The sequence below is a fragment of the Hippocampus comes genome, unplaced genomic scaffold (genome assembly GCF_001891065.2).
Source record: "Hippocampus comes isolate QL1 unplaced genomic scaffold, H_comes_QL1_v1.1 scaffold68, whole genome shotgun sequence".
In the NCBI taxonomy this organism is placed as follows: Eukaryota; Metazoa; Chordata; class Actinopteri; order Syngnathiformes; family Syngnathidae; genus Hippocampus; species Hippocampus comes.
In genome coordinates this window covers 5594065-5621579 of record NW_017805625.1, presented here as the reverse complement: position 1 = coordinate 5621579, position 27515 = coordinate 5594065, and the positions used below count along the sequence as shown (strand labels likewise).

Genomic DNA, 27515 nt, shown 5'->3' with positions numbered 1-27515 from the left:
ATTTATCTATCTATCTATCTATCTATCTATCTATCTATCTATCTATCTATCTATCTATCTAAAACGCATTGGGCAAAATAATACATTAAATTCTTAACATTTGAGGATTACTGTCTGGCATTCTCAGTTTTAATGCAAGTTTGCTCCATATTTACAACATATACATTTTTTATTTTATTCAGTAAATCATATATTTGCCAAACAGACGATAAAATAAATGCACATCATGATAACGATTAATATTAATTAATATGCTTATGTGTGTCAATATTCAGAGGGGTTGACACCGACAATTTTGGTGTAGTTCACAAATAAGCACCAGATGTTTTTGCTCGGTTCACATTTTTTTTCCCGTGGATGTAAATAATTCATTCTCATATTAATTGTATTCATATTTAATTGGGTTTAATGAGACAATTATTTGATTAAAATATATTTGAATATTTGAATGTTGATGTCTATTTTTTCCCCACAAATTTTAAATAATTATCTGGATATATTGAATACATTAACTAATTATTTAATTAGATGAATGAATTGAAGAAATGAATAAATACAACTAACCAGAAATTGCCCATCCCTCGTGTAGTCATGTCTGTGCCTTTTGAACTTATGAGGTAGTTGCAATAGATGCCTCGGTGCATAATTTGCACCAAAGAAACTGAATCAGTAGCCATAGGTTTTACATATTGTATCAAAGCCGATAAAAAAGAAAACTAATAACTATCATGTTCTTTAAGAGACTGAAGAAATATTTCCCATAGAAAATAATGCAAATCCAATTTGTCTATTCCACCCTACCCAACAACAAATATTAATAATGATATATTTTAGGAGAACAACTGTAGTTTAATACACCGAAATCAGTGTGAAATAAATGTAACTAATTAATGAAATGGACAGATTAACCTTCAACTACTCAGTATTTTGCAATTAATTCTATGCCCTGAAATGAATATCGACAACCATTTTCAACTTCATGAAAATTGAGTACCGGTAGATGTATGAAAACTGTGACAAAATTTTGGCAAAAAAAAAAAAGACAAAAACTGGACAAAAACTAGAGCATATGAAAACCGAGGTTCCACTGCTTGAACAGAAACTGTGTTTCTCAGCTTATTTGTTTTCATGAATCAATCATGACTGTTTTGAAACCCTGAGTAGTAATTATTTAAAAAAAAAAAAAAAACTTCGGTTCTGAAATAATAAAGCTTTAGGAATTAAGTTATTTTTTGGTCTTTGTGCGGTTGTGTTCTCTTTTTTTCTCATTTTTTTCTTTCTCCTTTTTCTCCTTCTTCTTTTCTTCCTTGATCTCCTTATATTTCCACTTTGGTGGTTCCAGGTAGCCTTTCTCTGCCTTCTTCTTCTTTTCTTTCTTTGGCGTGGCCTCTGTTGGTCTGTTGATATTGATCTGGGGGATACATCCCGAAGGGAACACGCTGTTTCTCCTGGCCATACTTCGAGGGATGAACTTGGAGGCGACCTTGGTGGAGGCCAGTGAGAGGATGCTGCCCCTCCTCTCAGCGTCGGCGCAGCAGGTTGTCGCGATGGAGTCAGCCGAGTGGATGGAGGGAATGATGTGTGACACGGAGCCGTTGCTGTGGCACACGGAACTTTCCTCCAGTTCCTTCTCGGAGTGTTTCTTCATCAGCTCTGGTACGGCGAGGCGCCGCTTGCCCAATTCAGGGGGACTGGTGGGGCACAGTGGACGACACCCAGTGGAAATGAGGGGGCTGTGGATACTGGTGGTCATCCGCACCATATGGTCCAAAACTCCGTTATCCTCGGGGTCATGAGGAAATCGGAATCCAAATGTGTTCTTAATGTGATGGGTGATTTTTTCCCGGGTGCTTTTTTCCGCCATAGCCTTTGCGACCCTCTCCTTGAGCTCAGGCCACTCCGGGATGTAGCTTTCACAAAACTGCTCAGCTTTTGGCCTCATTTTGAGGCGGCGCAGACGATACAGTGTCTCATAGCGACCTGTTTTTAGCGCCCAGTCCTGAGCGCACTTTCCTCTCGTGGTGTCTGTTACGTTGATGTCAGCCCCTGCACAAAAAGAGGAATCAGTCAGTTCACCGATGCTTGCAATTTTTGCACCCAGCGCATGTCTAGTTTAAAGTGCAATCTAACTGTGTGCATTGGTGGAATTTTCTTTTTTGGGGGGCATTTTCGTACATAGGCGCAGATGGAAAGGGGTGTACAAGAAGGCGCCATGGTGAAACGGACAGAACGCAGCCGACGTCTGGCCAAACGAACCGGCTCCTCTCATTCCCTTTAAATTCAGTGCAGAGAGAGCTGCACTGTCTACATGGCATGTAGACACATGGGATCGATATGCGCAAAGTACATTGATAAGAAACTGCAAGATCTCCACTTGCGGCAGAGGTAGAGTTCCTGATCTGAAAATCACTGATTACAGGTGATTTTTTTTTTCTTGTGATAATATGTTCAGAATGATCCCTTAAACCCGCCTGGCGTCATACTCTGGCGGACAAAGTTAGCTGGCTTAAAATATGAACAGCTCAACGGCCTGGCCAGCTATTCTAGAACTGAACGTTTGGAGGTTAATAGGATAATGGCCAGGTTTCAAAAAAGATCTGTGTCATCATAGTAGAAAAGCTCCTGTGCGAGAGTCTTGTTGCAAATGTTGACTGGATATGAAGATCAGAAAATGTGCACTTAATCCTCATCTTCATCATGAAATTATCTCACATACCGGCCATCACGAGCGCAGCAACCACGTCATCGCGGCCCGTCATTGCAGCTTTGATGAGGGCTGTGAAGCCACGGCAGTCTTTTATTTCTGTGTCTATTCCGGGGTAATAGTTTAGGAGGTACATGACCGTGTTAACGTGACCTGAGGATCAAAAAGCATCAGTCGGAAGTATTTAAACAATATTTGAAGATAAAATATATTGGGAGAAGCGGACATTGTTGGGATGACAAATTTCTCTGGTTGTATTGTAGGGTTTAGTTTTGACCTACCTGCTTGGGATGCAATCATCAGTGCTGTGTTGCCTTCGTTGTCCTGATGGTTGATGTCTATGTAGGGGCAGGTATTCAGACCATACACAATGTCTATGAATCCTTTGCAGCAAGCCACCATCAAGCCATTCTGTTGAATGTAATTCACAGGAAAGTGATAAATGGACGTGTGGTCAGGCAATGCTGTGAATCTGTTGAAGTTCACTTTAAAGCTTTTTATGAACAGCTATAGTCATATTTTAAGAACGCTGCAAACAACGATAGTTGTGGAAAACATTTGCACTTGTCAGGCTTTTGTAGCACCCCTGCGATGTTTGTATTTTCAAGGATGATCTAATCCTCTTGGAATGGTGTGGTGAGAGGAATTTTTAGGTTTTGGTATTATCAATCATGTAGTTCTTCAGGTGGTGTTTTACACTGTCCACCCATATTTCTTTTCTGAAGTCTACGTGCGCATCTTCGAGGAAACATGAGTTGAAACTCAACAACTGAACGGAATAGCATCTCAGCAGCAAAAATCCGTCGTGTGTTTTCTCAATCACACCCGAACATGAGCCTTACCCAGTTATTGATGTCCAAGTCCATGACCTCTTCCCTTGTCACCCCTCTCTCCAGAACCCTCCGTAGAGAGGCCTGGTCATTACGGGCGCATGCTTGGTACAGCGTGCATGCCGTCGGCCCGTCGGATGTCTCCGGCGTGTAGTCTGGCAGCACAGAGTCGTCGGACAGGATGCTGTCTGAGTCCCAACCCGACAGAGACCCGTCCTCATCATCAGGGCCTGCACCCAGGTGAGGGTCCTCTGCTGCGGTGGCCATTTTCCACCAGCAGAGTCAGGTGAAATGACGTCTATCCTCTGGTTACATCTAACAGGGAATCACAGACGGGATGGAATAATGTAGCCGAGGTGAAAGACAACCATTGCAATTCGATCGCGAGGTCTAAAACACTCATGAAATGGTTTGTTTACGAAGAAAGTGGCAGCAAGAGTCCACCTGTCAGAGATTATGGCTGTATTACCTGGCCGTCATGGAGTGGGTGTCGCCATGTGAGGGCCCTCACAGTTAAGTAACTGGATCAGGAATTAAATGCCTTGCTGAGCACACACGCCTGCTAAATAAGGAATAACCCCGCACCTCAGAATAACCTCAGTCACGTGGGGCGTCCGTCAACAGCATCTATCTATCTGTCTATCTATCTGTCTAGCTAGCTAGCTAGCTACCTAATGTAAAGTTAGACGTGACTTCGTTCTGTGACAATTATGTCCTCGTTTCTTTTTTTATTTCCGACAGTCTTCTATGTTTGATGGACTGTACCAAGTGCAACACTGCTGAAAACAGGCCATTGTTAGATTTTACTAATGTTAAAATGTTTATTTTTTTCATACCATTTCATGTGTTACTGCTTGTTTAGGTTCTCTAATTATTATTGTTTTGTCTAATCCAGTAGACTGTTTATTCAAATTTTAAACTGTGAACTAATTTGTGATTCTGTTCTACATATACTTTACTTATTACATACAGGACAACAACCAGTCAGTGTCTGTAGAAAACATGCCAAAAATAGAACTGGTTATAAAACGCTAAAATGGTGTGTATTTAGGCTGACCCGTTCAAAAGACTGACCACTGGACAAAGTTACTTCGTATCTTGACAAAATGTATTTAATCAGGGCAAAAATACGCGCGTGTCCCTAAAACTGCTGGATTAAAAATAACCCGACATGGTTTATTTGGGTACCGCAACGTACTGCCAAAGTTGAACCACCCCAGCCAGGAGTTATAGTAGACCAGCATAGCTGGGTTAAAAATGGTGAATTGAAGAAGTCTTCTCGAACACCAAAAATATTTGTACCTGTAATCTAATGTTGTTGATCAAATTCAAACCATCAGCCTGTACCAAAAAATTATCAATTCATTTTCGATTTATGATCAAACATATTTTTTGCAGTACATAAAATCACTTTTTTCTAGAGCAAATTAATGAAATTGGATAATTTCTGATAATCTCTCATCAATCACTGCATCATAACCAATAACATTTCATTTTTGTCTCAATGCTGTGGAAAAAATAGTGTCCTACAATTTGTGATTTCTGATGATAATGTGTGTCAAAAAATATCGCCCCATCGTACAATCATTATTTTTGTAAAGAGCACATGAATGAGTCAACAATTTGGAGTTACGTGTTTGTTATAAGACGTAAAAGTGGTCAAGCAAGACCAAAGGAATCTCACGAATTGACTGTCACGCACAGTTCTGTATTAATCCCGTCAGTGAGAACCAACATGCTCCCAACAGATGGGACCGTTTCCAAGCTCTCAAATGCAAACGACAAGGCTGTGTTGGGTGACGTTGTGCGTAAGATCCACCACAAGATGGCGAACTTTGCCAGACACACAGACTGCAGCCCTCATCAGCCCTTGTGTCATGGAGAGAGAGAGAGAGAGAGAGAGAGAGAGAGAGAGAGAGAGAGAGAGAGAGAGAGATTATCAATATATACAAATCACACATAGACACGAGAGAGAGAGAGATTATAAATATATATGTATATACACACACACACACACACACACACACACACACACGCACACACACACACGCGCGCACACAAGGCTCAAAATACCGGTATATATTTTTTTCTTTGCGGAACAGTTTTGCGATCCAATGACTTCACATGAGGAGGAACATTTTTTGTGGAGCATTTTTTATATTTTCAACTGTTTGTTTGTTTGTTTTTCCTGAGAGTGACATTTTGTCCAGTAGCAAACTGTATTTTCTTGTTGAGAGGGTAAACTAAATTGATTTAAAAAGTGAGATGTACTGTAATCTACGGTAATTTCGTACTGTAATACACTCAACAGATACGACTGTTTCCTCGCTCCCCGTTCTTCGCGCCTGCGCTTTTGTTTTAGATTATTTTTGTTGTGTTTTTATTTCACCACGCTGTGTGTCTGTTCGTGCTTATGCTGCTGTTATGTGTCGCTTAGTAAGGAACAATTTCACAAAGTCGCCGCACGAGTAGCCAGCCGAAGCTTGTTACTAGCTAGCGGGCGCTACTCGACACAGTAGGTGTCGTAAGAGACGTGCGAAAATCCACAGCCAAGCGAAACTTTTTGGGACCGCGGTTGATTATTGGTGTTGCTATTATTCAATGTGTTTTGATCGTGCGAAAGATATTAATTTTGCCTCGCTAACTGCGATGAAAACCCGTTTATTTTGAGACTTGGTAATATACATACGGTGCCTTCATGGGCTGTAAAGAGAAGGAGAAGACGAGAAGAGAATAAGTTAAAAAATGGGAAAAACAATGTGTTTTTTTTTAAAGCCCAAGTGCCTGTTATGGGTTGATTTGATGTAATTACATTTAGGAATGATAAATGTTACTTTAATACCAGTATAGTTAATAAAGATAAAAAACGTCAACTGGTCCCTGGGAATTCCATTATTTCCTATGGAAAGTTTGTTGTGAAATCCGAGTCAGAGGTTACACTGTACACGGGAAATGAGTCCGATCCATTTTTTTCTTTGACAAAGTAGAATGGACTTGGGTCATTGCCTTATCTGACATCTCGATTTAAGAAGCGTTACCTCAACCCTTTATCCTCCTTTCTTGCCCTGCTCCCGTTAGATGGGTGAAAACAACATGGTAGGGTGGAAAAAATTACCTTTACAACACATGCTACTCAAATGTTAATTTTCCAAATTGGTTAAAATCTGAAGTTTCGTTTTCGGGCGTTTCGTGTGTTTTCAGGTTTTTATACGCAGTCTGTGCATGTTTGTAGAAAACAAATATGAGAAAAGTGTGAAATCACTCAGGGAGCTGTAAACTGTCATTGTAACGACTTTTTCAATGAATGCTCATGATGATAGTTATCAGGTTTTCTGAGACAGTTCAAAGGCCTGCTGTGGGAATGAGCCCATGGGACTTATGGGACGTGGCTGTGGGCCTGTCTGGACACATCAAACCCACTCCCTCCCCTCCTAACTGGAGTGGTCTGAGGAGCGATCCCGCTGCATCTGACCAGCTGTCCTCATGTGTCCAGAAGAAGAAAGCTTCTGTTCTTTTGTTCTCATGGAGTGAAAGCCAAACACACTGACTGACATGTTTGTCTAACACTTCCCCTGTCCATTTCCAGAGGATACAAGGAATGAGGAAGATCTGGAGATGAAGAGGGAACGTTGATTCATGAGGAGGACAAGAGCACGAGGTGAACAATGAAGACTTTGGCAAAAGTACAAGGGAGGACGGAACAACTGAAGCGACACAAGGTTGAAAAAGTGAGTATTCCGTTATTTAAATGATGTGAAATTTAAATCATTCATTTTCTTAATCTAACTGCTGCTTATGCATTAATTGTTTTTTTTTTTGTTTGTTTGGTTTTTTTTTGCTTTAGAAGTTTGCTTTCGCAAATCTAGCCCTTCTTACACCAACTTCGTTGATTTTTAAGTTGTGTTTGTTTTCTTATTATGTTGTACTTTGGAAGTAACTCTTGATATCTGTAACTAATTCAAAGATTTGATATTATTCTTACACACCTTTCGGTCATACTTTCAATTCATGTCCTACATCCAATTTTGCTTTCTCTCTTTTATTGTTGCTTTGGAAATCATGCTAGCTTTCCATTTCGCTTTTCTAATTGTGGTGTTAAGTTTAGCGCTATCAGAGAAAGTCCGCTGATAAGATAAGAAACCACTCAAACCGAAGCAACATTAGTAGGAGGAAAAGTGTGACGAGGGATTTAAAAACATTTAAATGTGACATTTTGAGCCTAATCTCCACATCAATTTATTTATCCCTTGAACTAGTCAACATTTCTCAAGCACTATAAATGTAAACAAAGCCATTTGTGCAGGTTTGACACGCATACTTTGTGTAAGATTTCAGAAAGCAGCAAACAGAAACTGTTGACTGACAGCAATCAACATACCAAGATGGAGTTCAAGTGGGCCAGGAGGTTCAGCGTGGCTGCAGGATGGAAAGGTAATAAACCAAAATAATAATAACTATCATACAGTGTGTATTTCAGTCTTTGATAAAAATAATTAATGATCATATTTCATTGAATTGATTTTAAGTCACAAACACTTTCGCGACAGAGTCAAACTCATTTTTATTGCAGGCTACACCATATTTATGGTTTCTCTACGAGCAAGGGTCACCCACCTTTTTCAAACTAAGAACTGAAAACGTTGACTCTTCATTTATTTTATTTTTTTCATAAAAACATACAGCAGTAACAATTGAATACAATGTAAATGGTTAGTTTCCGACGAGGATAAAAAATGTTTGCCTGAGAGTGTCGATTTGTTGTCGGTCTTCAGTTTGTTGCCGCACCGTTTGTGTTCAAATATCAATTTTTTTAAAGGGTTATCACACCGCGGCATCAGTGCTTATTTCATTAGCCCGTCTATGGTGTTTTGCATTTGTTTTTTCGCATGAAGCTTCCTTCCTGACTTTCGTCAGACAACGATATGTGGTGTTTTGTTAAATACACGGCACGTGATTGTCTTTTTTTCAAGATTAATTTTCCAGTTAAAGTCAACCGGGAGTGGCAGTATAACATCTTGAAGCAAGCACTTTTGTCCTCTTCTTCTCAAATCAGAATTCATGGAAATTCGTGATAAGCAAATATAAATACTATTGTTGTTTTAAGAAGGTATTTGGTGACAAAGGAAAAAAAAAGGGAAAAAAGACATAATTGGGCAACACAGCTAACAAAGTGAAGCAAACACTCCCCTGATTTTTACACTGCAAATAAAATTGAAGTGGGACACTTTATGATCAAGTTGAGAGTTTAGCTGCCACCCCCCACCGATCCCCTCCCCCTCTCAACTTTGACCCCATGATTAAATATTGTATGGTTATAGTCATTCATAGTTTATCTCATGGAAGCGAATCCAACACACTCCAATTGATTAGCACTCATGTTGTGCTGATCAAGCACATTCATAAAAGTTTTGCATCCTCAGTGGTGAATCGAAATCGGAATCCTTTTCTTCACTGACTATTTCCATGTTTGGGTTCATGCGAGTATATGTGCATTGGAATCACACTAGCGGCTGCCACATGATCGGACAGCTGTACTCAGAAGATCATCCAGTCATGAATACTTAATCTTGGCTTTGAGATTAAATCTGACCGCCTCTGTCCTGCCAGCTCATATCACTGCTGATATTTCCACCTGTTGCTTTTTTCCACTATCGGTTCTTTGCTACCTGTAGTCACAAAAGCAACTTAAGGAGTGGGTCTTATTGCGTGGACATGCAGGTTGGTACTTTATAAAATATATAGTCATAACATAATTAAATACAATGCCAAAAAATTAAGCAGCTTGTGCGTCATGTTGATAATTCATTGCGACTCTTTCTGGTGTGTGCGACTTGGCCACTGGGGGTCAGTACAAACAGTCACGAAGACACAAACAAAACACACTTTCACTATTATTATGACTCAGTAAACTGCAAAGGTATTACTTGTTTTTTTCCGCAGAGGATAAAGAAAATATGCCTGTGAATGATGTTACATTGTCTGTCTACATGTGTTGCTGCAAGAGTGGTACATTCGGATTCGTTAACTCGAGGAATGGCAAAATTGAATTGTAGTCCCCATTTCAGTGTCTCCAGTTCTTATTCTCATTCCTCTTTGTGGATGTAGTTTCCATTATTAAGCAAGCTGCTTACCAAAACAGAAGAAGAGTGTAAAAGCATATTGGGGAAGCAAAAGAGGGTGATCAAAGGGTGGCAAGACGGTGAGAGGAGGCGGGGCTAGGATTTTGATGCGAGCTCAGCCATGTGTGCATGTTATATCCACCCTCATCACATATCCCGACACCCCCCACCTTCCCTCTCTGTCAGCCCTTCAAGTACTTATTGTCCCTCTCATACTCACTTCGCTTACAGTCTGGCCACAACGAGCTAGAGTGTTTTTAGACCATTTTGGCTGCATTTTCTCTTTGGAAAAGAACTACAGGACAATCTTTATGTCTTTTCCTCTGGGGATTACCACCGGAATAGTGTGCCCTTGTTTATCCACCACTATGCTTGCACTGGATGTGACTTTTGAATGTGCCAGTGGCAAAGGATGGTCATGAGAGGGGGTCACCGGCAACGGGGATGCGGGTGCCAGCACCTCTTGAGAAAACTGCTCCGTAAATGTGGATGCTGCTTTGTCCAAGTGAGAGGTACGATACATGGATGCTTGCCTCAAAAACCCTTGCGTGGGTTATCTAACATTTGCTTCTTTACCTTCTCCTACATTCTTATCAGATTTTTCTGTAATGTTTGAATATTTTCCATATTTCACGGAATCCTACTGCACGTTTGTTCCTTATGTACCGGCTGTAAAATGTGCTGTTTGGATTAAATAGATGTTTATCACTTATAGGCTTCATGGTAAATGGAAAAAACTGACACAGCACCATATTCTGTAAATAACGGTGATTCCCAACCAGTGTGACTTGAGAGGTGCACCCCGAAAATTGTCCAATTTCATTAAATTTGTCCGAAAATTATTACTGTTTACTACAAATAGTTTCTCTGTTCATCTATTTATACTGTGCTTGTGACATTTAGTGACACGCAGAAAAAGTTAAATGCTCTTCCACCATGGCAATTGACTGCATTTTGTTTTGTTTTGTTAGATTTTTTTTTTCAATGTATAAACACTGTTATAGAAAATCGGAAAAAAAAGTTTCAAATATTTCTTTACAAAAGGTTTTATTTACATCAGCGAGCTTCACTGTATATGTACGCAAATGCCTCTAATTATGAGTACTGCATCAATATTTGGTGGCAGCATTAGTAGACATTATTCTGTGTTTTGTTCTGTGTATAATGTTGGTAATTTTGTATACACCGTGTGTGTGGTAAACGAACTCAATACTATCCTCGAAGTGGTCTGGAGCCAAAGCAACTAAACACAAAGACACACACCACCACGTGCATGCACGCACATCACTGCCTTGACCCTTAAATCCAGTGTTGTTCCAGTTGCTCACGGACTGATTGCAGAGCCACCCTGTGTGGATGGATGCTGATAATGAATGTGTGACTTGTAAAAATTAAGCCTTGGAAGAGAGTTTTTATGGTATGTCAAGGGAATTGATGAGAAACCAACCATGACTACCTATATATATCACGTGTGCATAAAATAGTCTGAAGATTCATTGTCCAACTTCAAATTTACATGTCGAGCAGAAACGTTGCTGATTCCATATTGGGTTTTTTTTTTTAATCCTTTCCAGGGTTGGCTCTGGGTCATGAAAATAGAATAAAGCAGGTCGATAAGCCTCACTTTAGTGTGGTTCGCCATGACAAGTAAAACTTCAGGAAAGAAGGTTTTTTGTTTTTTGGGTTTTGGGACGGCTGGTAGGCATAGCTTGATGCTAACTGCGTGTTGTAGTGGTAGAAATGGGCATAAGTATGATCAGCAAGAAAGCTGTTCTTTGGTTGCGTCATCTCGCCCGCGTTTCAGCCCCAGCCAAAAAAATCCGGATAACTGAGAGAGTGAAAAAAAAACGCGATATCTCAGCAATTCTGTGCAAAATGCTTCCCCAGTCTTTCCACGTTTTCAACACATATCTTCTTCTGGCTGTGAGTGGTTGTTTTACCTCAGGCATAGTGACTTACTGATAGTTTTCACAAACATGATATAGCATGACTTTTTTTTTTTTTTTAAATTGTAAACTCCCCATTTAATGTTCAGACTTTCCATAATGATATCGTGGCTTACCTTCATACAAAATATACTTCTGAGGCAGAAAGCCTGCACCACTTTTTTGATGAACACATGGACCTACTATGCAACTGTATTGTAGTGTCAGTAATCATGGCCATACTGAAGGAGCCAAATATTTTCCGAGGAGTAAACAGTTTGAAGAACTACTGGTCTGCAGCATCTGTCAATCCGATGTGCTCTTGAACTACATTCTTTATTCAGACTGTTTATTTGTGGAACATTCAGGCAAGTAAACATGCGTGACGCGTTGTATTTGAACATAAAAACAGGATGAAAATTTTCAAAGCGGCGGAAATTTTTTCCGTGCTCTCGTCTGGGGATTCGACCCACAATGTTGCAAAACAAGCTAGCTGCAGAAACGACAACCAGAGCAAATCAAATGTCATGAGCTTCACTGAGTGAAATTCCAGTCAGTCTGTGTTATATTTAACCATGCATTTCACCCCCTGCAAACACTCAACAGGAAGGCTGTGCCAGGATTTAGTTTTAATGAGGATTTCATCTATTAGTCTGAGCAAAAATATGAAGCAGCAGTCAGTCTTGAGCTCCCTGGCACACGTGACTCACAAATGACATGTGTCACGTATGCACCACTTTCATCGCGCTTCGACTCAGTGAAGTGTTAAAGAAGCATCTAAAAAAAAAAGGCCGTACACCTGATGATGAGCATTTTTAGTCTTGACTTTGAGTCGCAGTCAACAAACCACTAAAACATTTTGATGAAAAGTTTGTCTCATCAGAGCCCTGGTAAAATATGAAGTGAGTGAACGTTTTAACGCATTCTCAGATTTGCATGCATGCATAAACAGTGCAAATTATTCCCAGCTACAGTAACATGTAATGTCTTTATATATGTTGAATTCCTTACCATGGTTCAATACAAATAGTTGCTTACAGCAGCAATACAGTGGACACAAACGACCGCTGTTGGAAAAATTCACAGAGATTTCTATCAGTGATTTTGTGTCCTTGCTGACGTTTTGTCTTTTTCAATCACCCTCAGCCGCCTTTAATCCACCTGCCAACACGGCACGGCTGACTGGAGGCGCTGACAACTCTCACAAATCAGCTTTAGTTTGCCGTGGTTCAGCCTTCATTTTCCTGCCTATGAAGCCTACATGCAAGGTTGAAATCCCAGCGTTTGTGTCTGCGCGCACTGCTGACACCCTCGGGTCCGGATGGACGTCCAGCTGTTGCTCTGTGGGAAAACGGCCCGTTACATAAGCTCCTCAAACAAACACTAACGTGCACCTCAGCAGCAATTTAAACATCACAGTGACCATCACTCAAGATTTAGGACAAGGGTGTCCAACGTTTTTCTTCCAAGGGCCGCATACAGAATTATTGAAGGATGCAAAGGCCACTTGGACATTCTTTCGACTATTTAACACGCTCAAACCAACCCATCGCTGTTGGTAAAGATATGCAAGCTGGTAGAGTCAAGGATTTTTCTGGATCCTGACGTGACCTGTATTCCACGAGAATAGTTCCGCCCCTCTATCGAGCAGCACCGGAATCACATCTCCACATTCCAAACGAAAACATACAAAGTACAAAGCTTGGCACAAAGAGGAGCAAGAATTTGCAATTCCTGCTAAATGCCACCTGTAACTGAATTAGAGCATCTTTTTCATCAGGGGTTGTTATGAATAGCAATTTTGTCACCTACGAAAGCTTTATATTAAACCATCCATCCATTCTCTGATCCACTTATCCTCACGAGGGTCTTGGGCGCGCTGGAGCCTCTCCCAGCTGTCTTCGGGCAGTAGGCAGGGGACACCCTGAACTGGTTGCCAACCAATCGCAGGGCACACATAGACGAACAACCATTCACGCTCACACTCACACCTAGGGACAATTTAGAGTACAGTAATCCCTCGTTTATCGCGGTTAATGGGGACCAAAACCACCCGCGGTAAACGAAAATCCGCGAAGTAGCGTCCAATTAACATAAACAGGTAAAAAAAAAATGTTTTTTATTTTTTTAAAGTTCGCAAACGGTCCGCGAGAAGCTGCAAAACAACAGCGAGTCACATAGCGCAACATATACAGTACTGTACTCCATGTATATTAAAAATATATATATATATATATTATTATTATATATTTTTCTATATGTTTGAAAAAATCCGTGATGCACTGAACCCGTGAAAAACAAACCGCGAAGTAGCGAGGGATCACTGTATAGCGATAACCTGCCACGCATGTTTTTGGATTGTGGGAGGAAACCGAAATACCCGGAGAAAACCCACGCAGGCATGGGGAGAACATGCAACCTCCACACAGAAAAGGCCAGAGCTGGAATCGAACCCTGCACCTCTGCACTGTGAGGCCGACATGCTAACCAGTTGCCCACCGGACAATAACCTTTTTCCTATCATGTTTTCACCGATAAATTGAACGTTTGTGTGTTGGGATATCACTGGCTAACGCATGACCATCTGCATTTGTACTTTCCGCTTTGTATGGTCTCTTGTTCAATGGCCTTATGGCAGTCTGGACAAACGCCCAGCCACATATATTCACTGGCCTCTTCCAGACTTGTCATTGTGATTAAAGCTTCCATAAATGTGCTGACAGGGACTCCTGGCTTATGGCAATATAGTCCTGGACAACTAAAACGAATGGGTGACATGTTAATGTTAGAGTTCTTCATGGAAACACTGTGTGTGAAGATTAGATGACACGATGTTAAAGCTGAAAGTTGGGGAAAAAAACCCAGCTGGGGCATGACAGGATCACATATAGAAGTCTCGATGAATGAAAATTATGAACTGAGTTGTGACTGTCTTGAGGTTTATACTTTCACTAGCAGTCCATTTTGCAACCAGCCCAGATACATAATTTCATTTTAGTTTATATTTACCCGACTATAGACACTTTTTATGAGTTCAGTGTGTGTGTAACTGTACATTCTAATTCCCACCTGCTTTGCAGAACATACAAAAAGCTCAAATGAATAATTTAAACATGCATTATTCTATCAATTGGCTGAGATACATCACACATCTCAGACAGCTACTGCATATTATTACAGTCATACAGTCTCAGGAACAGGAAGAAAAAAAAGGACCGGTTTCTGCTGCTTCTTCTTCTATTGAACCTGTGATATTTTCACAGTCAAAAACAAGTACGTACAGTCAAAATAACATGTAGAATTTCCGCCTGTGATTTGGAGACGTTCCTCACGAGAGCAAATCTGTAGTAGGAATTAAAATGTCGCAGCAATGGGTACAGCAGTTGCAGCGACTTAAGTTTCAGTGAGGGCTCAGCACAGGAAATTGAACATTTTTGTGCAGAAGTCTGAAGCTTGTGACCCGAGAGGACAAACTCCCACAATTAACCGCTCTGCTCCCCGCAGCAGAGTCGTACTCCGTGGCTACCGTCGACAGCACCATTAACCTGGCGCTGGGCTCGGCGCCCCACCGGGCCTCAGGCAGCTCCAGCCCGGGCTCTGGAAGATCACGGCACCCCGTCAGCGCCTTGAAGAAGTGGCTCACCAGCCCAGTCCGGAAGCTGAGCTCCGACGCCGGGGGAGGAATGGCGCGGGTCGACAAGCAGATGTGCAGGAGACAGCCGTCACTCCTTTCCCACAGCGGAGTTCAGCCGAGGCCTTTGGACCTGTATGATAGCGACTTCATGATCATCCCCTCGACAGATGCGGTGAGGCGGTGATTCCATCAATATGTGTATTTATTCAGATGAAACATTTGAAGATAATGCCTCATGTTTTATTGCACAGGCATGGAATGATAGGCTTTTGAGTCGTGAAGCTTCATCGTCTTCTCTGCAGCCTTCCCATGAGGGTGACTTATTGGACCTCCTGCCTGACGGAGAAACACAAAGTCTTGTAATGTCTCTCTTATTCATATAAATCATACGGTAATACATTGGGCTAAAACAACTTTAAATCTTTTGTAGTTGACAAGGTGATGTTAGTCAAGGCAACTTCGATTCATTGATGAGATCATTGACATTTTTCTCAGTTGCGCCGCTCCAAACACAAACTCAAACACTCACTCCTCCGTCGTCTTTGGTTGGACAGGCCCCGCCCCCATCCAACTCATTTAGCCAATTATATTCAGGGACTCATCGGTTCACGTTCAAATACTTTCATTGCCTCGCAGACAGTCAGAAATTGTCAAACTCCTGCAACAATTCATGTAACACAACCGTCCGGTTGTCGGGACGTTTTTTGCTCCATGAACCCACCACCTGGTGATTTCAAACACACTTGCGGTAAAGACTCTCCGTAACTTTTGCCAACAACCCTGACTAAACACACCTCCTTTGATACAAAGACCTTAGAACAGTCAAGCTGTATTACTTCCACATACTTTCTTGACATCAATTACTACTTTCTTATCGGCCAAGGCTTTGATGACATCTTGTGCCATTTTATCGAGAGGTGTAACAGAAGGGGGACAGTGAATATGGTGTTTGTAGACTTTTAGTAAACTGTTGCATATGCAGATTTGATTTTCAGCACAAATTATTAACCTACCCCTGCAGTTATTCAACTTAAATTGAGCTTTATTTGGCAATCAAATCCCTGAGGTATTCAGGTTTCATATCTTAATGATGATGTATAGTAATAACACACAAGCAAGTCACAAGAGTGCTCAAGCTATGAATAACAAAACATGCAAACACTGAGCAGCATTTGCATGTGAACGGCCTCGTATTTGCACACATCATGCGCCTTTCACTAATTGTGCCAAATGCACATTTCACCGCTGTCTGGTAACCCTAAACTGTACTGAGAGATTTATGGGAGCCGAATCAATCCTGCAGGATTTTCCCCGGCAGCATCTGGATGTAATCAAGCGGCGAGTAGAACAGTCACTGTTGGGGCGAGCGGTTTAAGTCCGAGTTAAAGCCTAGAGGCAAGTTGAGATGGATCCTTGTGGAGTTGGTCTACCCCTCAGAAAAACATTAGTTTGTGAGGTCAGGGGTCACTCACAATATTTGTTATAGCTCGTTCCAGAAACACAGAAGACCATCTCATCTAAACTGTGATAATGTTAATCAATTGTTTTTCGCCGAGGATAAAGAATATATGCCCGTGAATATCACTGCACTGTATTGTCTGTCTCCTTGTGTTTCTATCGCTTGTGTTCAAACAGACATTGTGTCAAGGTTCATACTTACCTTGACGTTCATGCTAGTTTTGTTAACCCATCTGTGGTGTAAGTAAATTTCACCTCAAAGTGGCACTAAATAGCTGGAAGCGAGCTATTGGGTTATTATTTGAAGAATTGCTCCCTGTCTTCAAACTGCCGCTTGTTGCGAAATTCGCCGCCACCATTGCTTACGCTTGTAACTCAAATTTTTGCTCTCAACTCAAGACAGAAAAAAATCGTAAGAAAGTAAAGGCAGCCTAAAGTGCCATTACTGTTGAGATAATAACATTTAGAAAGACGTATGAGCTCAAATCTGCAGTTGAAATGGCAAAATATCCAGCTGGGTTAGGACGGGAAGGAAAGCGACCCAACAGCAAAGTGCAAATTTGACCTACATCATGACTTGACAGAGGAATTACGAAGCGGTGTTCAGAGATAGAGAACAGAATGTAGCGAGGCTACAGTATGTCAAGCGGATTACAGTCAAATTCACATTAGATTAGACCGCTTTTAGGTGACACAGGGGCATTTGTTATATAACAGCTCTCCATGCCATTACCCCCACCCACCCGCTACACCCGATCCTCCTTGATAAATCACCACCATCCATCAGATCCCTGGCTACCTTTCTACATTTCTTACATATACAAATCTCCCCCAACAGCCGCAATAGCCATCAAAAAGTTCTTAATACTCTCCGGTTTCTTGGGATTTGGTCATGAATTTCCAAAAGGGGATCAGCAAAAGCTTCACACTGATGGTGGTTTACGACACATTTGCAGCATCTCCCAATAGTTCCACATGTGGTCAGTCAGCAGTATATCACAAATGAAAGATCTGCTCAAAGTCTGAATTCAAAAGAATTCAAATGAAGTTCCGGTCTAAATGTTGCAGTACATTTCAGGTTCCTCCTGAAATTCCGCCCGAGAGTTGAATATGCCTAACTTTTTTTTTTTTTTTTGTGAGTAGTGTCAATTACTCCATTGCTGACCAAAATGTGTCCATGTGCATTTTAGAGCCATAAATCCAGTGTCAACACTCTCCAAGATGAGGACAACAGCTGCAATGTGATCGAAGATGCTGGCAGCCAGTTGTCGGTGGCTGTGGACAGCGAGGAAGAAAGAAACATTGCCTTTGAGAAGAGCTTGTAAGTGTCTACCCACACATTCGAGAAAACTGTGGGACTTTTTTTTTTTTTTTTTTACTGCAAGGGGGGTACCAATACTCTGTGTCTTCATAACCAAAAAAAAATTGTCCACAAGGACGTGGAGCATATGGTATCCAGGCCACATAGCATTTGATCTGGCTCACCGTGCAATTCTGAAAACAAAGACAAACCCTTAGAACAGCTGTTAAAAAAAACTGCTTATTGAAAGCAACATTATGTGGTCATTATGGCTTTAACACCATTTAGATTTTAAATTGGCTTGTATTAACGAGAATGCAGCCGTCCTTGTTTCCATGACGATTCTGCGTCATCTGCTTTCGGACTCGTAGTGCATTTGTTGGACGAGCCTGGACATCTCATGTTCCGTTAGCAGGAGCTTCCCTGCTCAAAGAAACTTTGAAGCAGGGACGTGCGGTCAGGGGAGGCAGGGGAGGCAGAGCCTCACCTCTGAGTGCGCATTGCATTGCACAATCATTGCATTGCGCAATCATCACAAACTGGGTCGATACGTGCGACTGGCTCGTGCTGCTTGCCGTCTAGCTGCATGTCGCAAATATAACGTTGAGCCAATTGAATTGAATTGACGCTCCCCTTTTTTGCTTGATATATTTGTCAATCTGACACCAAAGTAGTCAGCGCCTCACCAAGCATGAACCTCACCACACGCCACTGCTTTGAAGCACGCTAAAACGGGCAATGTTTATTTCAAGACGACAAACATGTTTTGTGTTAGCGTTCCTTGGTTTGACTTCTTTAGCTTTTTACGACATTGCTAGATAAACACCTTTTCATTGTTTGCTTTGGCTTTAAGACAGCGGTTTAAAAGTACACCTTTGCACAACAATGTTTTTTTTAATTATAATTTTTAGGTGCTGGTGATTTTGAATGTGAAGCTTTAATGCTAAGCAACGGTATCCTTGTCCTGCATGCAGCTGATATACAATAATGGATTCAAGTGGTTGCGTTTATCTTCTGAATCTTTGCAAATGATTGTCAGTCCCTCTTTTGAACATGTGCACATTTCTTACATCTAATTAACCCCAAATATCTTTTTTCTCTTAGGTATGTGCTGACAGAGTTGCTAGAGACTGAAAGGTTGTATGTGGAAGACCTTGGACTTGTTGTAGAGGTACAGTATAACTTCCAAATAGGGGGTGAACATAGCTTGAGGTCGACGAATCGCTAAACACATGTTTTTGAGATTTCATCTTCCAATTTACCGTAAAAGAGGACTTTCAACAATAATGCTCTGTGAAGCGGGGAAATGTCCGGCCAATAAGGAAACACAGTCTTCATACATCTGCGCTGGTCTGAGAGTATGAAAATCAGTTGGTTACCGTGCCACTAGCTTCAGTTATTCCGATCGCCACCAGTCTTCAAACATTCTTAACAGCGCGATCATGGGACTGGCGGTGAAGGAAAGCGTTGCGGCACAAACGGATGCCATAAAATGTTATGCCCCGTAATGCAAGGACAGCAACTGAGGGCTAGCGAGAACATTCATAGCACATTCACAACATGCACCAATGTTACATCAACTCAAATTTCATCACATCATGTCTGACTACAAAAAAAAAATCTTGCGCTATTCAACCCTTAGTCCCACACAACAGCTACTTGGAAATTGGTGTTCCTTCACAAGATGACCGTTTGCGTATATCACTCTCTGTGCATACGTGTAGGGCTATATGGCAACCATGACCAATCAGGGCGTTCCAGAAGACCTTAAAGGGAAAGACAGGATTGTTTTCGGAAACATCCATCAGATCTACGACTGGCATAAAAGGTGCCTTTTTCCACTGTTCACTTACATCTCTGCCAGTTTAGACTTTTTGGGGGCGTGGGGTGGTTGTCACGTGGTTGCCCTGACTATCATTTTCCTCTGTCATGTTCCTCAGTTACTTCCTGGGTGAGCTGGAGAAATGTGTGGCTGAACCGGACACCTTAGCCCAGCTGTTCATCAAGCATGTGAGCCTACGTTTTCTCAACCTTTTCTGTTTTGAGTGATCCATCCATCCGTCCGTCCATCCATCCACCAGTCTACTCAAACTAAAAGCAAACACTCTATTCATCCATCCAACATTCTTCCAAGCAACCAACTAATCAACCTACCACCACATCTATCCATCCATCCATCCATCCATCTATCCATCCATCCATCCATCATTAAATAAACAACACACCATTCAAGATAAGATAAGAAAACCTTTATTAGTCTCACAATGGAGAAATTCCAATTCACAGCAGAAAAGTTATGAAAGGAAATAGAAAAACAAACTATAGGAGCTGCTGTAAAGCAGCCACTCTCGCGGCTCCATCTCGAAGTCAAAATGACAAAATAATACAACACAACACGTAAGACACAGGCAGTCGTGCAATCTTAACCACTTTTCGGCATCCTCCTTGTTGTATGAAGCAATTGGTCACCCATCCAAACTCTCACGCAATTCTCACACAGAAAATTGTAGAAAAGGCTCACCAGACACAGAATCAAGGCCCTCCCATGGTCGTCTCCATTCCCAGACCTCCATCCGCTTAAAAAACAACTGAAAGAGGAGCGTGCAGAGGAGAGAACCCAGGTCGCCGGAAGATGTAGAGAAATTATGTAAAAAGGAATTGACCAAGGTCCTTTTTTTCTGTATTCTCCCATCTTGTGGAACATTAGTTTGGATGAGGAGATTTGGTGCTGTTTTGTTGGCTAAAGGAGGTTGTCCAAAGTATTAACATTTGACGTGCTCATAATTGTGGCACACCTGATTTCTTCATGTGGGATTTTTTAAAAATAAATGCACTTGAATTCAAGGTTGGATTTTGCTCTTTTTAAAAAAATTGGGATTTTTTTTTTTGTTTGTTTGTTTTATTAGAAGCTAAACAACACACCTTAACCATGGTTGCCAATAAGTAAATTGATAAATAGTGCTAAAAGCACATTTGCATGAGTTAGCCCTCACTTTTGTCTGTCTACGGCCAGGAGCGTCGTCTTCACATGTATGTGGTCTACTGCCAGAACAAGCCCAAATCAGAGCACGTTGTCTCCGAGTACATCGAGACCTTCTTTGAGGTGAGAACTTCCCTTCACCGTGAACGGTTCACGCCGCAGAACGCGTCGTCGCATCATCACCGGTGTCGCATGTCACCTTGACAGGATCTCAGGCAGCAGTTGGGTCACAGGCTGCAGCTCAATGATCTGCTGATCAAACCCGTCCAACGGATTATGAAGTACCAGCTTCTGCTCAAGGTCTGCCATCCGTGTGGCTTTTACATTCACTCTGGGATCCGCACAAAGGTCTAAACGATCTTAAAACCAACTTGTTTGCACCTCTTCAGGACTTCCTAAAGTATTACAGCAAAGCAGGACGTGATGTCGAGCAACTCCAGGTGCTATTATAATCATTCAGCCATTTTTGTTCACATTTCTTTGTGTAACAGTTTCTGATTTTTTTCCTCCCAGAGGGCAGTGGAGGTCACATGTTTTGTGCCGAAACGATGCAACGACATGATGAACGTGGGCAGGCTGCAAGGCTTTGTGGTAAGATAAACCTGCACGCACCCATGTAGGATCAGGGCATCAACAGTATGGCGATGAGTGTGATGAATATACTTTTTTCAGGGGAAAATCACAGCTCAGGGGAAGCTCCTCCAGCAGGATACCTTCTCTGTGAGCGAGCAGGAAGGCTGCATGTTGTCCAGACCCAAGGAGAGGAGGGTCTTCCTGTTTGAGCAGCTGGTCATCTTCAGTGAGCCAATCGATAAGAAAAAGGGATTTTCTTTACCTGGCTATAATTTTAAAAATAGCATCAAGGTAAATATTGGTCAGGTCTTATTGTATACACTCGATTTTTATATAAAAGTGCACTACATACCAGGAAAATTACAATAATGTCTCTTATTGCTTGATGTGCTTTTTTTTTTCAATTCACGTTTTGGAAATGTCACAGACAACACAAATCAGATACGATTAATTATGAGACATTCACAACTGATTCTGGTCCATTTGTTCTGATTTTAAAACTGTTTTCCCCATTTGAAATTTTGTAACTAGGAATCCGTACTGTTACCATCATACAACCTTGAGAAAATCTGCTGCATGATAATACAGTATTAAGGGCAACTTGTAGATAACAATGTCAAACAATGCCAAAGAGCGTGTGCACGCCTTTCCTGCGATGAATTTTAACGGAAATGAGTGGAGCCGATTTCATTGGCCACAAATTAAGTTGGCCGTATTCACTCCCACCCTTTCTAACTGCTCAGAAAACTCCACCCAGACTGCCCTTTGCGCCAGATTTGCACTGGGCATGAAAATAAGGTCCTCGGTCTTAATGACGAATGACAAAGGCATAATAAAAAGGTCATTTCCATTGCAGGAGCACGTCTCACAGTTTTTACGTGAGTTGTGTGCCACAGGTCAGCTGCTTGGGCGTGGAGCAGAATTCCAGTGAGGGCCCGTGCTCTCTTGTACTGACGTCGCGCGGGACAAACGGCAGTGTGACTCGCTTCGTCATGCAGGCATCCTCTTCGGAAATACAACAAGCTTGGCTCGGTGACATTGTGCAGATTTTAGAGACTCAAAGGAACTTCCTCAATGGTGCCGAGGCTTCATGTTTTGACATTAAAACTATCAGAAGAGTGCTGTTTAAAAAAAAAAAGTGATTTCCTGTCCTCACTCCAGCCCTGCAGTCTCCTATTGAGTACCAACGAAGGGAGAGCAAATCAAACAGCCTCGGCAGGAACATGAAGTCTCCAAGTGGCCTGCAGTCTTATTTGTCATCATCGATTGGCCACCACCAGCAGCTGGGCCTGCTGTCTTACAACACCTCCCTTCCGTCGCTGCATCCGCCCCACCACAGCCCGGCTGCAAAAGCAGTAGGTGTACAATTGATTTTTTTTTTCACTCTGATCAGAAGCAGACTATTGTATTTTATCTCTTGTCACTGTCAGGCCTCGAACCCTTGTGCCATGACACGTCAAGCAGCCCACCTTCAGCTCTCATCACAGCCACAGCTCACTTTATGTCCGGAAATGACAGGAAACCACGGCACGGATATTTCTCTGCCACCCCGCAGCCAGCACAGCTTGCAGGTACATTGCCCCTGCTGTATTGCAGGGTTTTTTTTCTGTTTTGTTTTGTTTTTCCAGCAGAAGCCAAAAGGATTTTTTTTTTGTTTGTTTGTTTTTAAGCCCGATTACTCTTCGAACTGGTTATAATTCCAAAACAACCCCAAAGCATGATGGCCCCGCCTCCATGCGTCATGTAACAAAATGAAAATTTCACACGCACATGTGGGAAAATAGGTTATGGGCCAGAAAGCAAAAAAAAAAATAAATGTCAGGAAAAGCCTACGAGAACAGCTGAAATGGATCTACCATAGATGCAGAAGCGCGTGTGTGCTGACTTTCATTCAACATCAGTTTGAATGTGATTGGTTAATTCTGAACTCAACCCACGTCTCCACTTATGAGCGTGTGTACACTGATTAATCAACCACATTATCTCAGTTGTGTATTTTTAATTCCCCATTAATAAAGATTGCATTTATTTTCAATTGAACTCTACAGGCAACATTAATGGTGGAAAATTCTTTGAAAGGATTTATTTTTCTAATTATTTTCATATCACAAAACACCAGAATTAGAATACAATACTTGAAGACTTTTTGTATCCACTGTAATGACTGCAGCTCAAAGGAGGAGACAAAAGGCCCCTATACCTATCAAAACAGATTTTTTTTTTTTTGCCCCTTTTCCATCTTTAGAGGTATTACCAGCCGGAACATGGAAGGAGCAGCAAGGGAATGGTCAGAAAAGTGAGACAAAGGTGGAAAATGTAACACCTGAGACTCACTTTTCCGTCCATGTTGTGTTGAACAAAGAAAGTCTGACATTATGTCATTCATTTTTTTTTTTTGGGGGGGGGGGACTATACCGCATAAAGGAATATTTCTCACGGGCCAAATTGATGGAAAGACAATTTTTTACCACTTCTGGGGCATTTGACTTTGGAGATTCCACTACTTTCTGCCACTGTCATCAACTCAGAATTTTCTCCTTTTTTAAGGTCGTGACTGCTGCTTTCCAGGCAGCCATTCTTCATGACAGTGAAACTTAAGCGCATCAGCCAAAAACAGCAGCATATGAATAGAACCGGATGAGGAGCATGTCGAAAGCCCGTCTTTATCACGCATTGTACCTTTTGAATGCCATTCAAAGACATTTGGATTTCCTGCATGCACATGGCAGCATGTTGAGATGAGAACTATTATTAAAGCACATACTTCATGGAATATAGACTTCCTACTTTTTCCATGGAAATGTCTGTTATTTTTGTAATGCATCATTTTTCACATGGGGATCAATTCTACGTTATTCCTCCAAGTGACACCACAAGTCTCCGTCCTCAAATGAATTAACAGTTTATTTGTACCTTGCAATTTAGCATTATACCAATGTTGACATTTTGGTGGGCGGTTTAAGCGCAGCTATTGTTAGCTTGTTTTCGGAACCAAACACATTTCTGCTTGTGTCACTGTGCAGAGAGTAGAGAAAGGGAGTGCTCGCCTGTGCGTCTCAGTTATAAATGCAGTTGGTCGTTGCTTTCTGTGCTTGGCTTTGTGTTGTAAATAAAATTGATCAGCGAAAGGAAACATTTCTCCTAATGATCCTGCTTTGCAAAGTGGACAACCGACACCTCTGTCTGTCCTGCCTGTAATAAGTTAATATTAATAATTAAAGAATGCAATGTGCACGTATTTAGTTTTTATGTGAAGGGATTCACCTCTCAGGTGTACAATATGCATTCCTGTAACTAACAAAATGTCTGTCCATCAAATAGTGAGTAATTTGATTTTGTTAAATTATTTAAATACAGTAATTAACCTGTACAACATGCATTTTAAAAATGATTAGCCACTTCCCACTTCCAGGGTGTTTATCTGTAGACTTTGTGACAGTAATGAATTACTGTACAGTTATATAAGCTTTAAGATGGCAACCGCCTGGAACGGATTAATTTCATTTCCACTTGGATGCATTGTTTCATATAATGGTAGGTAGGACTATCACCCCAAGTATACATTGCCCTCTAGTGGGGATAACGTGGAGTATTACAAAAGTGTTGAAAATATGGGACACTTTTCAATAATCAATATGATAGGGTTTTAATTTAACATTAAAACTGGGAAACACATTCGATTAAAAAATGTGAATGTGAATCAAACCTTTGATTTTCCTCAACACTCTTATGTTTGCATACTGTTTTTTTTTCTTGGACATACATTAGTAACATGTCACAGCACTTGGAAACTTGAGTATTCATAACGACGCCGTTTCAATGGTAAAAAAAAAACAGTATTAATCCAGTGGAAAAAAAGGAGCAAGAATAAAGTCATCAAGTTATTAGAATCAAACGCAGTATAATAATATAACCAACATACTGTTAAGTCATATCTTATAACTGAAAATATAGCAAATAATTCTGATCTGGCGATGAAAAGTTCTCATCGATACCGACTACCGAAACCACTAGTACCTTTAGTGCATAAAATGTTAATTAACAAGATGACCGTTATTTGTGAATAAAGACCCGTCTTTCTTTCTGATACACATGATGATTCGGCGTGTCATACCTCCACAGTGTAGCGTCAACTACTGGCAAGGAAGACTTAACTTGACTTTTTTTTTTTTTTTTGGTCATGATTATTGATGGACGATATTCGCAATCTTCACAAGTAAGAAATACCTTGAAATAAGTCCGGTATTGACTTGAAACTATTACCTGCTACCTCTAAAATATATGAAGAAATAGATGTGGATTAACCAATTAATGCAACAAATATGACAGTAAATGTCCAGGGGGCCAATTTAAAGATTGAAGTATGCAAAACTTTGCCCACCTGTGACTTGAAATGTAACTCTTACATTATTAGTACTTATTGTAATGTACGTATAACAGTACGACTTTATGAACGTAATATTTTTTTTCACTGTGCCTCTAATATTCCGTTGTAGTATCACCTGCTCAGATGACAGCTTTTTCCATATGAAACTGATACTTCGACAATTAAATAAATTGGATTAAGGTCAACTGAGTTCTAAGCCGTCAGCCATTAAAAAAAATCAAAGTAATTTCTTCAGATATGAAAACAAAATTCCAGTTCGTCAGTGTCTCAAGCCAGAAAAAAAAACATGACATTAAAAAAAAAAAAAAAAAATTGTCAATGGCACCTCAGCACTAACTTGAATACTCTCTAAAATTAAATCTATGAAGCAAACTATACTGACAGCCATTAAAGGCCACTTTAGACATCAGAAACACACTAGAAATACAGTAGAAGTCATTTGTATTAACAAAAAATGACTTGTGGGCTTCCCCTCATGCTGCATTTCAAATATGATTTGATCCTTAAAACTGTTTCCTTGTGTCTTGAAACATGCACTTTGGTCCAACATGTCTGAGGCAGCGTTTGAGATGAGGGGCTATCAGGGACATCATTTAGGGTTATTTCTAACTCAGATTGTTGAAATGTTCTCATACACAAAGCAGATTCTTTTTCACTCACATATTCTCACAAAAAACAAACAAAAAAAACATTGTGTCTGAAAGTTTTTCAGTACTGTGTATGAGAAAGTTTTACTACATTGTAAAAAACTAAACTTGTATTTTCCAGCGCTGAAAAAAAGGTCATTCAAGTTGGAACAACTTGAAAATCTAAATTATTGAGATTTATGGCAACAAGGATAGTAATAAGCATAACAAAGCAAGTTGTTTGCTCCAAAACAATTTGCTGAGTTTTTTTTTCTTTATTTATACGTATCAGTTGGTGGGACAAAACAAAATGTGTGTAGAAGTTAAAAAATGAAGTAAAGAGAAGAAGAAGAAGTAAAAAGTGTTGAATTTCAGTCATCGGGATGAGGGCTTTTCGCTCATGCACAGAGATGCATTTCACTTGCGTGTATGAGAACATTTTGACTGTTTGTATTCTGAAATATGTCCATGATGGCTTCTCATAACATTGGCCAACACAGTTTTACATTTTTTTTAAAAAAATCAGAGATGAAAGTCAACTTTTTTTTGCATTCATTCTGAATCTGCACTCATTTTAAATAATAATAATAATAATAAGTAACATTAATTTTGTATAATTTGTGAATTAAGGGTCAGGTTCAGCAATACGTGGATTTTTTTTTTTCCTGAAACGTCACAGAAGTAAATTATAACGCATGATAAAATCCGTACCAGTGCAAGAAATCAAAATAACTCAAAAACCTGATGTGCGAGAAAAAAAATACTTTTTAAATAATAAAGACATTTCTGAATACACAGTCAAAAATAAGTTTTGGGATACATAAAGCCATCTCTGATTACAATTTGCTGTTGACCAGTGTAATTACAACACACACACACACACACACACACACACACACACACACACACACACACACACGCGCGCGCGCGTGCACAATTCCCAGATCAGTTTGCACACGCTTTCAGGTAGAAGTGATGA

At 40.7% G+C, this 27515-nt stretch overlaps 2 protein-coding genes across 7 annotated transcripts; one reads left to right on the top strand and one right to left on the bottom strand.

The window, feature by feature from the left end:
- Positions 1 to 30: 30 nt before the first annotated feature.
- Positions 31 to 3820, bottom strand: ankrd33ab (ankyrin repeat domain 33Ab). Its single transcript, XM_019880992.1, has 4 exons — positions 3547 to 3820; positions 2986 to 3115; positions 2717 to 2857; positions 31 to 2046 (listed from the first exon to the last, which is right to left on the bottom strand). Exons 1-4 carry the CDS (start codon positions 3799 to 3801, stop codon positions 1226 to 1228), a joined length of 1347 nt encoding a protein of 448 aa, XP_019736551.1. The 5' UTR covers positions 3802 to 3820; the 3' UTR covers positions 31 to 1225.
- arhgef25b (Rho guanine nucleotide exchange factor (GEF) 25b) lies at positions 3745 to 26102 on the top strand. Of its 6 annotated transcripts, XM_019880985.1 has the most exons (18): positions 3745 to 3820; positions 7121 to 7262; positions 7863 to 7965; positions 15083 to 15384; positions 15464 to 15571; positions 17861 to 17991; positions 19075 to 19141; positions 19695 to 19798; positions 19911 to 19980; positions 20984 to 21073; positions 21158 to 21250; positions 21340 to 21390; positions 21464 to 21541; positions 21623 to 21814; positions 22420 to 22600; positions 22685 to 22878; positions 22954 to 23094; positions 24071 to 26102. In XM_019880985.1, exons 2-18 carry the CDS (start codon positions 7200 to 7202, stop codon positions 24119 to 24121), a joined length of 2019 nt encoding a protein of 672 aa, XP_019736544.1. In that variant the 5' UTR covers positions 3745 to 3820; positions 7121 to 7199; the 3' UTR covers positions 24122 to 26102. The 6 variants fall into 6 exon arrangements, with proteins under 6 accessions (XP_019736544.1, XP_019736549.1, XP_019736545.1 ...); XM_019880986.1 differs by lacking the exon at positions 3745 to 3820 and having other exon boundaries at positions 5760 to 7262; positions 15086 to 15384; XM_019880989.1 differs by lacking the exon at positions 3745 to 3820 and having other exon boundaries at positions 5761 to 7262; positions 7870 to 7965.
- Positions 26103 to 27515: the final 1413 nt, after the last annotated feature.